Source organism: Sceloporus undulatus, chromosome 6 (assembly GCF_019175285.1).
Source record: "Sceloporus undulatus isolate JIND9_A2432 ecotype Alabama chromosome 6, SceUnd_v1.1, whole genome shotgun sequence".
In the NCBI taxonomy this organism is placed as follows: Eukaryota; Metazoa; Chordata; class Lepidosauria; order Squamata; family Phrynosomatidae; genus Sceloporus; species Sceloporus undulatus.
Genome location: NC_056527.1, coordinates 9518626 through 9533279, shown reverse-complemented (window position 1 = coordinate 9533279; position 14654 = coordinate 9518626). Strand labels below are relative to the sequence as shown.

The window sequence follows — 14654 nt, the reverse complement described above, 5'->3', positions numbered from 1 at the left end:
CATTAATAATAATATTATTTATTTATTTATTTATACCCCTCTCTACAGCCAAAAGGCTAACAGAGCTGCTCGTCAGTATTATTATTATTATCATCATCATAATTAATAATAATAATAATAATAATCATTATTATTTTATCATCGTCATCATCGTTATTACCATCTTTATACCATTAATATGAATATTATTACCATCACCATTATTCATTATTATTGCCATTTTTTCATCATTATCATTATTAATATTAACATTTTATCATTGTCATCATTATCATTATTATTATCATCATTATTATAATCATATCATTAATGTTAATATTATTACCCTCATTATTCATCATTACCATTTTATCATCATTATCATTATTGATATCATTATCATTTTATTATCGTAATTGTTATTATAATCATATTATTAATATTAATATTACCACATCATCATTATTCATTATTACCATTTTATTACCATTATTATTATTATTATCATCATTAATATTATTATTACCATCATCATTATTAATATCATCATTTATTATTATTATTACTATTATTTTATCATCATTACTGTCATCATCATTATTGTCATTATCATTATTACTATCATTAGCATCATTTTTATTATTATTATTATTAACCTTAATATTATCAATCATTATTATTCTATCATCATTATCATCATCACTGTCATTATTATCATCAGCATCATTATCATTATTATTAACAGGCTGACCAAGATCCAAAACACACTGCAGAAATAATCCAGTTTGAGACCGCTTGAACCTGAATAGGAGGGTCCTTGGTCCAGTGCTAGGGAACCCTAGGAACTGTAGTTTATGTATTATGGCACCAGAGCTCTCTGGCAGAGAAGGCTGTGTGTCTCACAAACACTACAGTTCCCAGAATTCCCTAGCATTGAGCCACAGCAGTTAAAGCGGTCTCAAACTGGGTTATTTCAATGGCAGTCATTGGCAGGGTACAGAACACACCAGGTGACAGCCCAGAAGAGGGGTGACATCCAGTTGCACCCCTGTTGCTACTGCTGTGCCCACTCCTTCTTCCCTGCTCTCTCTGTGAGGAGGCACCCAAGGCAATGGAAGAGGATGAGGAGGAGTGCATGCCCCTTCTGTCTTATCCTGCTGCCTCACTTGCCCAGTGGCACCCCTGGCATCTCTCAGCAGCTGGCAGCCAGATGAATGAATGAGACGGGGAAAGATGGAAGGAGGGCAAGCAGACCATTACCACCATCATTACCACGACACCACCTGGTCAGTCACTCACCCAGTGCCACCCAGTTCTTTCTGGGTCTGGCCGGCTGGCAATTGGGCAGTAGCTGGTGAAGGGGGCAGGCAAGAGAAGAAGTGAGAGGAGAGGCAAGCATGGTTCTCCAGTGCTTTGCTGCCAGTGGGCTCTCCTGAGGAGGAAGCTGTGATGGTGGCGAAAGAGAAGGTGCAAGGGCACCCTTCCTGGCTTTGCTGCTTCTGGGCTTTCTCCTTAGCAAAGGAGAAGGGGGCAAGCATGGCCCTTAGCAATAGCAAGTACATTTCTACATTGCTTATCAGTGCACTTAAGCACTCCCTAAGCGGTTTACAAAGTGTAAGCTAATTGCCCCCAACAATCTGGGTACTCATTTTAGCAACCTCTGAAGCAGGGGTAGGCAACCTGCGGCCCGCGGGCCGGATGCGGCCCAGTGAGGCCTTGGGACCGGCCCCAGCCCGGTCCTGCCACCAATGCCGCCGGGGCCTTTGGGGAGCAATTGTCTATAGAAGCCTCAGAAACATGCATTTATATTAACATTTTTTAAAAAAATCAGCAAATTTTTTCGCGTGTCCTCCATTTTTTAAAAAAAAGATGTCTTCCATTTGAAAATTTTGTCCTACATTTGACCTGGTTTATTTATATATTTAATTTTTTTAACAAAAATATTTAATTATTTATTTTTTGGCTTCGGCCCCCCAGTTGTCTGAGGGACAGCAACCCGGCCCCCGGCTCTAAAAGGTTGCCTACCCCTGCTCTGAAGGATGCAAGCCTGAGTTGAGCTTGAGCCTTTTTGCTGGTATTGAACTCGCAACCTTATGGTTTTGAGTGAGTGGCTGCAGTACAGGCATTTAACCACTGGCCACCAGGGCTCCCTTCCCCACTGCTTCACTTGCCTGGTCGCCCTCCCAGCAGCCCTGGGTGAATGGGCAAGCGGGTGAGCAAGTTGGGGAAGTAGGGGCACTGCATGGCCCCTCCAAGACACCCACTCAACCAAGTAATGCCAAGCCTGGGGATGCCACTGGCTGTAGCCTTGGGATTGTTAGAAGGAAGAGGTTTCCTTTCCTTCTTCTGGAGGTCATTTGTACGTTTATTTCACTGTTTTATGCTTTAAACCTTTTAAAAACTGATGAGGAACATAGCTAACTACTTCAGTTCTGTTGAAACACCTCCCCATGGTCTCCAATGATGGCCTATAGAACTGACTCCTGGCCATTTACATCAGTTGGAGGGGTTATTCACACATTGTTGTTGGGTTTTTTAGCGTGACTACATAAATCATAGGTTTTTTTGTGGGGTTTTCACTCTATGTGGCCATGTTCTAGAAGAGTTTATTCCTAACGTCTCGCCAGCATCTGTGGCTGGCATCTTCAGAGAAGATATTCATTGTCTGAAGATGCCAGCCAGAGATGCTGGCGAAACGTCAGGAATAAACTCTTCCAGAACATGGCCACATAGCCCGAAAAACCCACAAAAAACTATGGATGCCGGCCATGAAAGTCTTCATGATGTGAATCATCTCAGTCAAGCATTCTGGGTTTGCAAGCATTCAAATAAAGATAGAGCTGATGAATCAAATGCATTCAGAACCCCCTTTTTTGGTATGTGGCTTTTTATATCAGGTCTATTTGGGTCTATTCACATCTGTTATTCACACTACCGACAATTGCAGATCTTTTTAAAAAAACTCGGGGGAAACCCTGATATCAATTATCCCAGATTAAGTGGGTTTTCTTGGCAGCCTGCCTCCCCCCAAAAAACTTAATTGGGTGCATTTGAACAACCTGGATTCATCCTGGATTATTTTCAGTGTGTGAATTCACTGACTGATGTGGGGACACAGAGAATATCACAAGGACTGTATAAACTTTCCTGTCTCCCCACCCCATAACAATTGTATCCACAGGGCTCTCTTCTTTTGACCACAGTCTGATATAATGGTAAGCTGTTATTATGGGGCAATGCCTCAGGCGTCACCTCTCTATGGGATGTATGGGGAGGAAATGTCAAATATCTCTTCATTCTTTGTAACACGGAGAAGAGTAGGTGTGCCTCTTACATACAAGACTATAAACTGTGGACTGTTTTTCCAACTGAATGTAGCCTATGTGACCCCCCCCAATCAGACACTAATTTGTACATGAAAGACCCCAGTCTTTTAAAACTTTCAGTGCCGCTTCTCAAAATAGATCATGCAAAGAAACAAAGCAGCTGGTCTGGGTGCAATGTAGCACAGGAATGCATTCCTAGTTTATCTTTCCCACAAAATAGAAACATTTCCGTGAAATGAAAAATAAATGTTTTATGAATTGAAAAATCACGTTACATAGTCATTAATTTACTTCAGTCATGCAAAAATGCAATTTTGTTTTTGAAAGTACTGTACAGCTGAGAAATGATGCTGGAAAAAATAGGCACAGGGAACATATTTAGGCATTTGCTATATTTAATCATGAGGATGATAGTAATAGGAGGGTCATTTGAAGGTTGCATTTCCTGATATTAGAAAGTACATGGCAGGGGATATTGTAATTCATTTTAGTACAACGTTTTCCAAAACTCCATCTTAATCATCCTGTTAAGTATTGTTCTTCATTTGGCATCACATATTATGAGCTCAGGCAGCAAATTAACAGCACAGTCTTATATGTGTCTATTCTAAGTTCCATTGAGTTCAATGGGGCTTATTCCCCAGTAGGTATGTATATTATAGGATTACACTGTCTGTCAAGCAACGTTTGATTCTACTCAGTTCAGTCTATGCTAATAACTTTTGAAAATGTTTACCTTTAGTCAGTCTTTCTGTATCTTTGAAGCACAATGAGAGCTGGGCTTTTGTTCTTAACCATTAATTTGTTTGTAGGGGGGAAATCACACTGTAGCACGGTTTTATTAAAATGTACATTTCATAGTCACATTTACACTTGAAAGAAGTAAAAGGAGCATTAAGAAGACGCTCTAGACTTTTTTTTAAAATGATATTTATTAAGTTTCAGAACAGAATATAAAAATTTTCATATGTACATATGCAGATTAACTCATTATATACAAAAGAAATACAGTATAAAAAAAGAAAGAGAAGAAAAAGAAATAAAGAAAAAGAAAAAAACAACTAAAATGAAAGCAACATACTTTGGTATATATTTATATATCCATTATGATTTTCTTAATCCTGTAACTGTGGGTACCAATAAAAAATAAGAAGAATTCTACTAGATTCAAATTTAATTTCCTTCCCTTGTAGTCCTGTCTGTCTTCATAATTATTTTTCCTTATAGTAATTGCCCCATATTGCTTGGTATCTGTTAATCTTACTTCTCAGCTAAGACTACATTTCCCCAACCGTTCCCCATTTCTTCTCATATTCTTGCTCTGTTTTCCCTGCGGTATACACTGTCAATTTGTCCATTATTTTCAGCTCATGAACCTTTAATTTCCATTCTGTTATATCAGGTATTGTCCTTGTTTTCCAGTATCTAGCGAAAACCATTTGGGCTGCCATGATCAAATACAAAATTATACTGATCTGGTTGCAGTCCAATTTGTATTGAATCACATCTAGGATATTTAATAAAAATAATTCAGGAGATAAGGGAATATTTATTTTTACCGCTTCTTGTATGGCTTTGTGTATTTCCCCCCAATATTTTTGGATTTCTTCACATTGCCACCATACATTGTACATCGTTCCAATTTTCCCTTTACATTTCCAACAGTTACCATCAGAATTTTTTTTCCCATTTTGGATAATCTTGAGGGGGTTAGATACCATCTATGTAAAAATTTTAAGATAGTTTTCTTTTATTATATTACATTTTGTACATTTCTGGTTATTTTTCTAAGATTGTTTCCACATTGCTAAAGGCATTGCTCTTCCTATATTTTTCATCCATTTTATCATGGTTCTTTGATAGTTTCTTCTTTCAGCTCAATGTCCAGAAGTACCTTGTAATTTTTTTTGATGAAACATTTTTCTCTTCCCATTATAATATTTTTTATATAATCCAGGCTCATCAGTTTGCTAAGACTATAAAAACTGCCCAACTGGAACCGAATAAAGGTTGAGCTAGCTCACCAGTCTGTTAGTAGCCTCAGCCATGTAAATGATGATCTATTGCTCTTTATGTGGTTGAAAGATAGGAGAAATTATAAACTGTTGGGGGGGGCTAAAACTTGTTTCTGCATAATGAACGTACAGAACACATTTTACAGTAGCACTGATTAAGGCGAAACAGGTTTTCAAGCAATCACTTCTTGACAAGTATATCAAAATTATTTGATAAAACATTAGAGAACATTAACATAGTTAGTTTCCTCTATCCCAGAACTATCTGAATTTAGTATGCAGAAACAGAGGCCTCATTCCCACTACAGAATAAATTGTTTTTTGGGTCAAGTCAATGAAGCAATTTAGTGTCGAATAGACGTTCACACGATTCAAACAGCGATCGAACCTTACCCATTTCAATGTAATCCACTTGGCATTCACATTCATAAATTAATCGGTTCAACTTGGAGTCGTGTCACAGGGCTGACTGTGCCACAGGGAACCCATTCAGATCTGCAGCTTGTTCACACTAGTGCTGAACTGGTTCATTGCAAAATACACATGTAATTCAGTGGATCCAGAAGAAGAGCTTTAAATGAGTTTAGCCCTGGGGGGCCCTTCACAAACCGCATCAGGGAATCATTGCAAGTGCGAACAAGGACCATTTAAACCGGTTCATATCAACTTACAAATCGGTTTATTATTTAGTGGGAATGAGGCCAGAGATTGACTGGAGCAGAGGATTTCCATAGGCTCTACTCTCAGAAGGAAAACAAGGTGGTAGGAAAGTATACAAGAAGGTGTGAAGGATGTTGGGGATTGTGCCCTCTTGTTTTGTTGATTGTGACATTTTTTTTCTTCTACACAACTGAATGGAAAAGTTATTGTTCTTCAGAACTGAGTTGGAAAGCTCCTGAGAAGCAAAGATAGTTTTGCCATGCTCCCTTTCCACACAAATGCAAGAGGCAGGAAATGGACACAGCAAATATATATTTCTATTGAAAGCTGAAACATGGATTGTGCAGTTTCTCTTCAACATACCTGAACAATTGTGTCAACCTTTCCTAGGCTACTCACCTGCCAACTTGGAGAAACATTTCTATGAACAGAGCTTTTTATATGACTACATTCAGGCACAACATTTCTTAGGTTAAAAATGGGGGGCCTGGAATAGTCCTACTGTGTCCCATGCCATCATGGTTACCCATATCACTAGACACATGCAGTTTGACCATGTGAAATGAGCTTCCTCCCTTACTGAAATATTCTCACTGAGAAACATACAGTCCAAGTCTTTTTGCTGTTTCAGAAATCTTGTGAGTTTTTTTTCTGAGGGAAAGGGTAATAGGGTAGCTTATTGGATGCTGATGCCAATTTTGAGACTGACATTTGTGAATATGTCCATTTAACTGGTGCAAAAGATGAATCAGAACTGTCCCTCTTTTCAGCAGGGCTTAAATTTTTCTGCTCACTAAGTAGCTTGATGGATTCTTCACTACATTTTAATGATTCTTCACATGATACCATGCTTTTCTTCTGAGACAGGAGCTTGCTGTCATTGCCAATCTGTTCATTCTTATTTTGCATGACATCACAAGGAACTTTTTGGTGTTCTCCTTGTTCAAGACGGTGCAGCTCTAGATGTATCCTCCATGGTGAACTGTCTTCTATATTTCCATTGTGGGGCAACTCAAGGCAAACTTCTTTGATGGATGCATGTTCTTTAAACACTTTTGCTTTTATTGTATTCTTGTTAATTAAAACAGGGTTGACCATAGACTCCTTAGGCATGCTCTCATTTTTATCTGTGAAAAGATGATATATTTCAAGTTATTATAAGTGTAAAAAATTCAGATTGGAGTGATAACATGGTGAAAAGGAGCCGCACGTCACTACTTTGTAAACAGTAGTAAAAAACCCCAAAAGGCAGACTGGCAAACCAAAGGGAACAGTGTATACAACAACAACAACAACAACAACAACAATAATTTTTATTTATATTTCCTGCCTCTCCCTGCAGATCATTAGGTGTATAAAATCACACGTGTATCATTAAAGTGTAGAGAAAGTGAATGCACATTTTCTCCTACATCCCAACCCATAATTCTAGAAGACAGTGTCATCTAGTGAGGCTGAATGGTGGAAAAGCAGGACAGATAAAGAAAGGAAGTGCTTCACAAAATGCATAAAGTTTGGAACCTTCACAACATTTTGAATTTTTATTTAAAAAACAAGGAGATTGGCTTGTGTCCACTATGGGTTTTCAGGTTTCTGTATCCAACAAGAACTGATTTCCTTTATATTTTCCTTACACTGAACCAAATGAGTTACAGTTGGTTTTGTTCTGCTTCCTTCTGTTTTCCTTATACACTTCCACTCTATCCTTGTTTGGACGATACTTTAGCACAAGCCAACAACCACCCCTAAATACTGTTTTTCCAAATCCAGCTTGTTTTCATATTGCTCTCTGCATTCCTTATGTAGGAAATGTTATTACTGTTCCCTCAATGATCTCTATTTCAGTGCTGTAAGAAGGGCTAGATTAGTCTATATGCCAGCTCTGCAATAAGAAGCTTGTCCAATCTCAAGGCATTACAGACTTCAGAATGAAAACTATAAAGCGTACAATAACATTTTGAGTTGGAACCAGGATAAAGAAATGATGTTCATGTTGATAATAATAATAATAATAATTCTACTTATATTCCACTCCCCCCCCCAAGGTTTGGGCAGCTTGCAATTGTTAAAACAAACTTTGTTAAAAATTCACAGCGTACAACGTTAAAAAGCAATTAAACCACCATAAAATTAAAGCCAGTTAAAAATGTAAGCCATTAACAACGAATAAAAACCCAGCACATGGGCTGTTTCTCTGTAAAAAAGCAATTCTTTTTAAAATTTAATTTAATTTTATTACAAAATATTACAGTTAATGAATAATAATAAATGAAAAACAGTATATGAAACAATCTATTCCTAATCCCCACTATCACCCATGTGATTTCTAAAGTCCATCCAATATTGCGTAGTATGTGTATACTGTATATATTTCTACAGTACTTCAAAGTTTATCATCATTATGCTTAATTTACTATTAAAATGTGCATATCCAGTTCTCAAAACTTTCCTTTTCTTCTGTAATAATCCCAAAGAAATATATTATCCCAGAATGTTCAAATATCCAACAGAGAAACAATTAAAAGAAGGAAAAAAAATAATAATATAAGATTGAAACAGAATGATCTATTCCAAATATTCTCACAGTAATTAACCAATAATTTCCAGTCATCATTAATCTTATTAACATAGTCTCCCTCTATTTTGCTCCATTTGGAGTCGGCGCACCTGTGACATCACCAGTATGCGCTGCGTCTGGTGGGCACGGTGCAGCTGCAGCACCCTTGTCACATGCGAGGGCTGCCAGGCGTGTGGGCGCTCCACCCACCAGGCTGCCTTCGCATGTGACAAGGGTGCTGCAAAGGCCCGTTTGGATCGGGCCATAGTCCTTCAGATAACCTGGACCTGACCCAGAAAGGTGCAAGGAGAAGACATCTGAAAAGATCCTGGCTACTTGGAATAAAACTAGCGGTTACTGTTGTTAGCTGCCTTTGAGTTGACTTTGACTCGTGGCGACCCTGTGGATGAGACATTTCCAAGATCCCTTTTCTCTATCCCTCTGTTCAGGTCCGAACTTTTTTTAAAAAATCACACATCAGGGAAACAGATGGAGTGATACCAAAAGAAAAGGCATGATGAGGGTTGCCCAAGTGACACTTTAAAAGTATGGAAACCATGCCCTATGAGGAGCAACTTATGGAGCTCCAGTATGTTTAGCCTGGAGAAGAGAAAGTTAAGAGGAGATATGATAGCCCTGTTTGAATATTTGAAGGGATGTCATACTGAAGATGGAGCAGTTTGTTTTCCTTTTAATTTAATCAGTGGGTGATACACATTGACAAATAAACACTAGGTTTCTTGCTGCCATTGGGGTCTTTTTCCTGCCTGAGAAAACAATAGCAGTCAAGATTTTTTTTGGGGGGGGGGAGATGTTCTGCTCATACTATTCACACACAAATGCACTGGCTTTCTAATTGTTAGCAGACTAGCTTGTATTTTTATTCACAGTTTATTGAAAAGAAAAAAATTAATTACATGTTCTCATTTTATATACATATCTGGAGAGGACACTTGTTAACATACAAGCTGGCCATCATTATATGTCAGGAGGTCTGAACAAGCTATTTAGAAAGGCTCATGATGACATAATTTGATAACCAATAACCCAAAGAAAGACATTCTCTCCTAGTTACATATTAAAATCTAGGACCAGGTACAGGTAGTTGTTCTGTTTTCACATGGCTGCCTTTCACAGTAACAGTCAATAAAACTTCAAGGTGAACCTGAGCCTGCCCATAAGTTCTTACATCAATGACTTTTTGTTGCTAGCATGTTTTAATTCAGTGATTATATATACTTCTCTCTCATATTTAAAATGTGACCATTTATAGAATATGGAATGTTGCTATCCTTTTCTCAGAAGTAATTTTTTAAAAAAGTTTAAAGAGGCTTTGTTATGTACCCCTGCATACGCCAGGCTTCATTTTGTATACCTCATACTTTCATATCTCATATCTGGAGATAGCATGTTTTTGAGAGATTGATGACCTTTTAGGAACACTAACTAGGTAATGTTCCCAGGGGAAAAAAGGAATGTTTCCAGGTAAACAAGATCATCAAATCTAAATATGAGAATTAAGTGCTCCTTCCTTCACTCACGTAATCTGCATTTCCATTTGAGACAAAAGATCTCCTCGCACCTGAAGCAGTAAGCCAGTCTCTTTGCTTACCTGCTGTTGTGTTCCCAGCCCACCTATCCCAGGGACATCCTGATCCAATCTCTGCTTTTGTCCCACTAAAATTAAAGCATCAATAAATCTGAAATTCCATTGTCGATTCCTGGGGAAAGACATTCAGCCTTTGACAAGATAGTCCATTGCTTGGGGCTAGTTTTAAGGGACAGATATGGTTTCATAACCCAACCTCTGCGCACACAGCCGACACACATCCCTGCACTGTGTATGTTCTGTGTCACCCTCAGTCCTCCCAATCTGAGCCATTCCAGCTTTCCCTGGTCTTCTCATTGGACAGGTAACTATAACCCCACTACTGAAATATGTTTCCCAGCAACTGGGAGGAATGAAATAATCCATATTTGATGTTGTTTTTGGCCATGCGTTCGAGACCATTTGCCAAAAAGTAACCGAATCTTTCATCTTCGATGCATTTATTAAAGTTTGCCATGTGGATCTTATTTCCTGATCTTTTTTTAATTTTGATTAAATTCTTCTAGTACTCTGATTTCTCTTCAGATTGTATAACCCCCACTACAAACCCCTAAAATCTCAGCACTCTGAATTTTTCTAAATAAAAGCTTAATTCACCCATAATCTGGACTCTTCCTCAGTTGTTACTGGTATAAACTGGTACACACTGTCCAAAAGGTTACCCAAACTTTTTGCAAAAGCTAATTTCCCCAATATTTGAAGTAACACTGACAGCTGATGAGGACCTCTAGGTCCCCCCCCCCAACACCTGTTCTTTGGGTAACAGCTTACTGTTATTTTGGGTAAAAGCTCACACAAAAATGTCAGCAGGATTGCTACCTGTCATAGCTACTGGCTGCAGATATGACTACCAATAAATGCTACATTGATTGTATCCTAGAAGATTATCATTTGCTCTCAGCCATGTGGGTAGAATTTGAATTTGAAGAAGTGCAAAGAGCTAGATATGAAGTAGTAATTCTGATCATGAAGACAGATAATGTTGAATACAAAATGGTGCTTTAGAATATGGTGCCAATTATTTACAGTACCCCATGAGCCATACAAATAGTGTTGAGGAGTTGGCAATTGTTACACTTCTCAGCTGGTTCTTCACACAAAGTTTAATTATCTTGGAGCTGTACTTTTTTGTAAATCCTCCAGGACAGGGTCATTACAAGGTTAAGAGTACAAAATTCAAATTGCTTATTTTAGTTCGTGATAAGAGTGTGATAGTTTCATTAACTCCTAGCTAAAATATTTTAAACTCATAGGTAGTGAAAGCAGCTGGAAAGGTCAGTGATTTTCCTCTGAATCCAGATGATCTTCTTGTATTCCATACCAGATGCTATATAGAGGCTCCACATTGGTCTTAGGAAACTAAATATGAAGCTTTTAATCTAGGAATTTTTGCTGGGATCTATCTAGGAATCAGTAAGTTAAAGAAAGGTGGCTAGTGGATCCAATTTGTCCAGTTCTGCTAGTCTAAAACCTCAGAAGTTATTAGACCTCCGACCCACACTGTGACAAGGTAAGGAGAAAGGGATAATGAGAAGGAGTTTTAGTGTAGATAAAAAATTGGGGTTTCAAAAATTAATGCATTTTCTCCCAAAAATCAAAACATGGAAGAGGGGATGATGGGGAAGGAGTTTAAAACCGTGGATGGTATTTTCAACTTGCTTTTAGAAAGGTTTTTAGTACAGGCGTTTAACTTACATTTAAATGGCAATTTAACATAAATATAATAATTCAATTGTTCCTCTTCTAATATGAATGTAATTTAGAGTTTTATAAAAGCCTATTAACTAAATGCATTAACCCTTCTCTACTAATGGCCTTATCTTTGCTTCCATGTGTTGTTATATTTATAATTCTTAAAAGTATTTTTCCAGATTCTGGACGTGATCCCTACTGTGTTCAAAGGAACATATGTCCAATTAAATGTGCTGAGAATTTTACCTGAAAGTTTAATAGTGTTTTCTTCCAAAATAGCAGATCTTTTGTTACTAAAAAGGTAAATTCTTTAACCAGAAGCAGTTAGTGTAAGAAAAGTTAAGGTAATTTTTTCTTTGTATGCCTTCTTCTCAGGAACTAATCCAACAGTTCTCTATGTAATGGTCCTAATCCAGGGAAGATTACACAATCACACCCACTGTATCAATAGGATTAACCTGCTTTTTTCACTTACTGTTGGAGACAGATTACATTTACTTCTGTCTTCCTTTGGAGGTATTTTCAAAATATAGGGAGAAAGCTCTTGTTACGTTATCCACGTTAGACCTCAGTGGAACATGAAATCTGCTTTGTACTTATAGTCTTCTCATTCAATTAAGAATGTACAATTTCAAACTCGGGTGGATTTTACTATGCTCAGCTTTCCCCTTTCCTTCTCCTTCCCTTTTCTTGTTTTGTTTCTTTAAAAAGAGTTCTGGAGAATTAAAAACACTTGCTCCCTTTGGTCCTGGTAAAGATATTTGCTAACAGTGTTTTTCTTTTTACAGTCTGGACTAAAACTGGAGTTTTATGCAAAGACTTACATTTCATAATTATTTTACAGAGCATATTTACCTTAAAAGACATTAACCCTACACTCCATCAAATGCATTGTTAGAATTTGAGATGGCATTTAATGGTTTGACAACAATTCTATAAAATGATTGTGGCAACCTGCAGTCTCATGCGTTCTTACGAGGAAGTAAGCTCCATTTAACATTGTAGGGCTTTCTTCTGAGTAAGCACACAGAGGGACTGGGCTGTCCATCTGTTACAGCAGATACAATTGGGTGTCTTAAGGTACCTTAAAGACCAGATGTATAGTGTATGATACAGTATATCTGTGAGTTTAAATGTGCCATGAGACTGTTTATTGTGAAAGCAACATACTTTGAATTTTCTTTTTAATTTTGTCATGGGTATGTGTGTATAAGCTTAATGCTGTTTTTAAAATAGGTGAAGATTTAAAAGAATTAACAGACTCCTGACTTTAAAAATTTCAGCGTAGAAGTCTAAAACATACCTGTTTTAAATACAATAATGTGTGTCTGCTGCTTTTGCTTCTGCTTCAAACAGTCATATTGCTCTTCAAGTATGCTTACGTCCATCTTGGTTGGCTGCCTGGAACAGTCTGAGGCTCGTTGCTTTGATGGATGAGTCACTAAGAAAATACCACTCATATATTTATAAGCGTTCACCATCTGTTCCCATAAGAAAGACAAAATCAGGCAGAAGCAAAGTATTTCCCTCATGATGCTTGCCAAAAAGCAAAGGATGATGGTAAAATTAGAAAAAGTCACATGAAAGGCAGTGGCTTTTTCACATGGAATGGATCTCCTTCAATACCTGGTGCAGAGCTGTTGATTTCAATCAACTGAAATATCAACTTTGCTTCCAGTGCATCCAGTGTGTCTTGAACCTATGAATGCAGACGTGATGACAAGAACTGTTCAGCTGGAACTGGTGTTGACTTAAGGACAAACATATGAATCCTTGCCAAAACTGACAGTGAAATACAAAACCTCGCTCAACAAAGTACAGTACACAAAGGACTGGAAGACACTTGCTGGCTCTTGTACCAATTGTGATTTTTCAAGCTGTACTGTGATGCGTTGGCAGCATTGCACGTTGGGAGCAATTTATATAAGTTGTCCACTATTATTTTATAATGTCTGATTACTGTAGCAAATTTTGTGATAATTAATTTACAGTTGGCCCTCCATGTTTTGCAGATCTGATTATTCACAGATTTCATTAACATGTTCTTTCTAGGAATCTCTACGTTCTCCAGTGCAGCTCTGAGGTCAATGTCTGCAAGAGGTTGTGCTGGAGGATCTAGAGTTTCCTAGAGAGACTACTCGCTAGTATTGTAGAGAATACTTCTCTAGGCATTTATAGGTCTTCCAACATAATTCTATGGTCAACTTCCAGTAGATGCTGACCACAGAGTTGCACTGGAGGACCTAGAGTCCTAGAGAAGTTTTTTTCAAGTAAAAATTTAATTTTTTTTAAATTTGTGGTTTTTCCACTTTCATGGAGGGTCTGCACCCCTAACCTCAGCAAATGTGGAGGGCCCTTCATTTTTCCCAGTCTTTATATAAAAAAATCCTTCTTCCTTTCCGATACCGAGACAGAGTGGGAATCATACAGCCATCCATATGCTATTGGACTGGAATGCCCAGCATTCCTAATTATTTACTTGTTGTCTAGAACTGTTAGGATTTGCAGTCCAACAACTCTTGCCTGAATCCTACCTTTGTACTGAGGAGATGGAAAGTAAAGCAACACAGATATGTACTGAATAAGCTATGACTGAAAATCATAAGAAACAGATATCCTTTTCCACAAACATTTCAACTGTGGTGAAATTACTGCACCTTATGCTAATTTCACCCTGCTATTACACTGTATCACATCTCTTGAAAATTTTCTTTTGGACTTTCTATAACCCAGGGCAGAATACAACAAAAATAATTAATCTCATTAGAACTTCCTAACCTACAAAATTTTATAGATGAAAACCAGGACGTGCATGG

The 14654-nt window shown here is 37.7% G+C and overlaps 1 protein-coding gene across 1 annotated transcript; it reads right to left on the bottom strand.

Moving 5' to 3' along the window:
* Positions 1–6485: 6485 nt before the first annotated feature.
* On the bottom strand, positions 6486–13874 carry LOC121934473. The gene is made up of 2 exons (XM_042475004.1): positions 13142–13874; positions 6486–7107 (listed from the first exon to the last, which is right to left on the bottom strand). Exons 1-2 carry the CDS (start codon positions 13368–13370, stop codon positions 6608–6610), a joined length of 729 nt encoding a protein of 242 aa, XP_042330938.1. The 5' UTR covers positions 13371–13874; the 3' UTR covers positions 6486–6607.
* Between the last annotated feature and the right edge of the window lie 780 nt (positions 13875–14654).

Excerpts from the sequence above, each read along its gene's own strand:
- LOC121934473 (XM_042475004.1), bottom strand. The coding sequence starts at position 13,370 with ATGAGGGAAATACTTTGCTTCTGCCTGATTTTGTCTTTCTTATGGGAA. Across the intron at positions 7,108-13,141 it reads CATTATTGTATTTAAAACAG|ATAAAAATGAGAGCATGCCT; the intron begins GTATGTTTTAGA and ends ATCTTTTCACAG.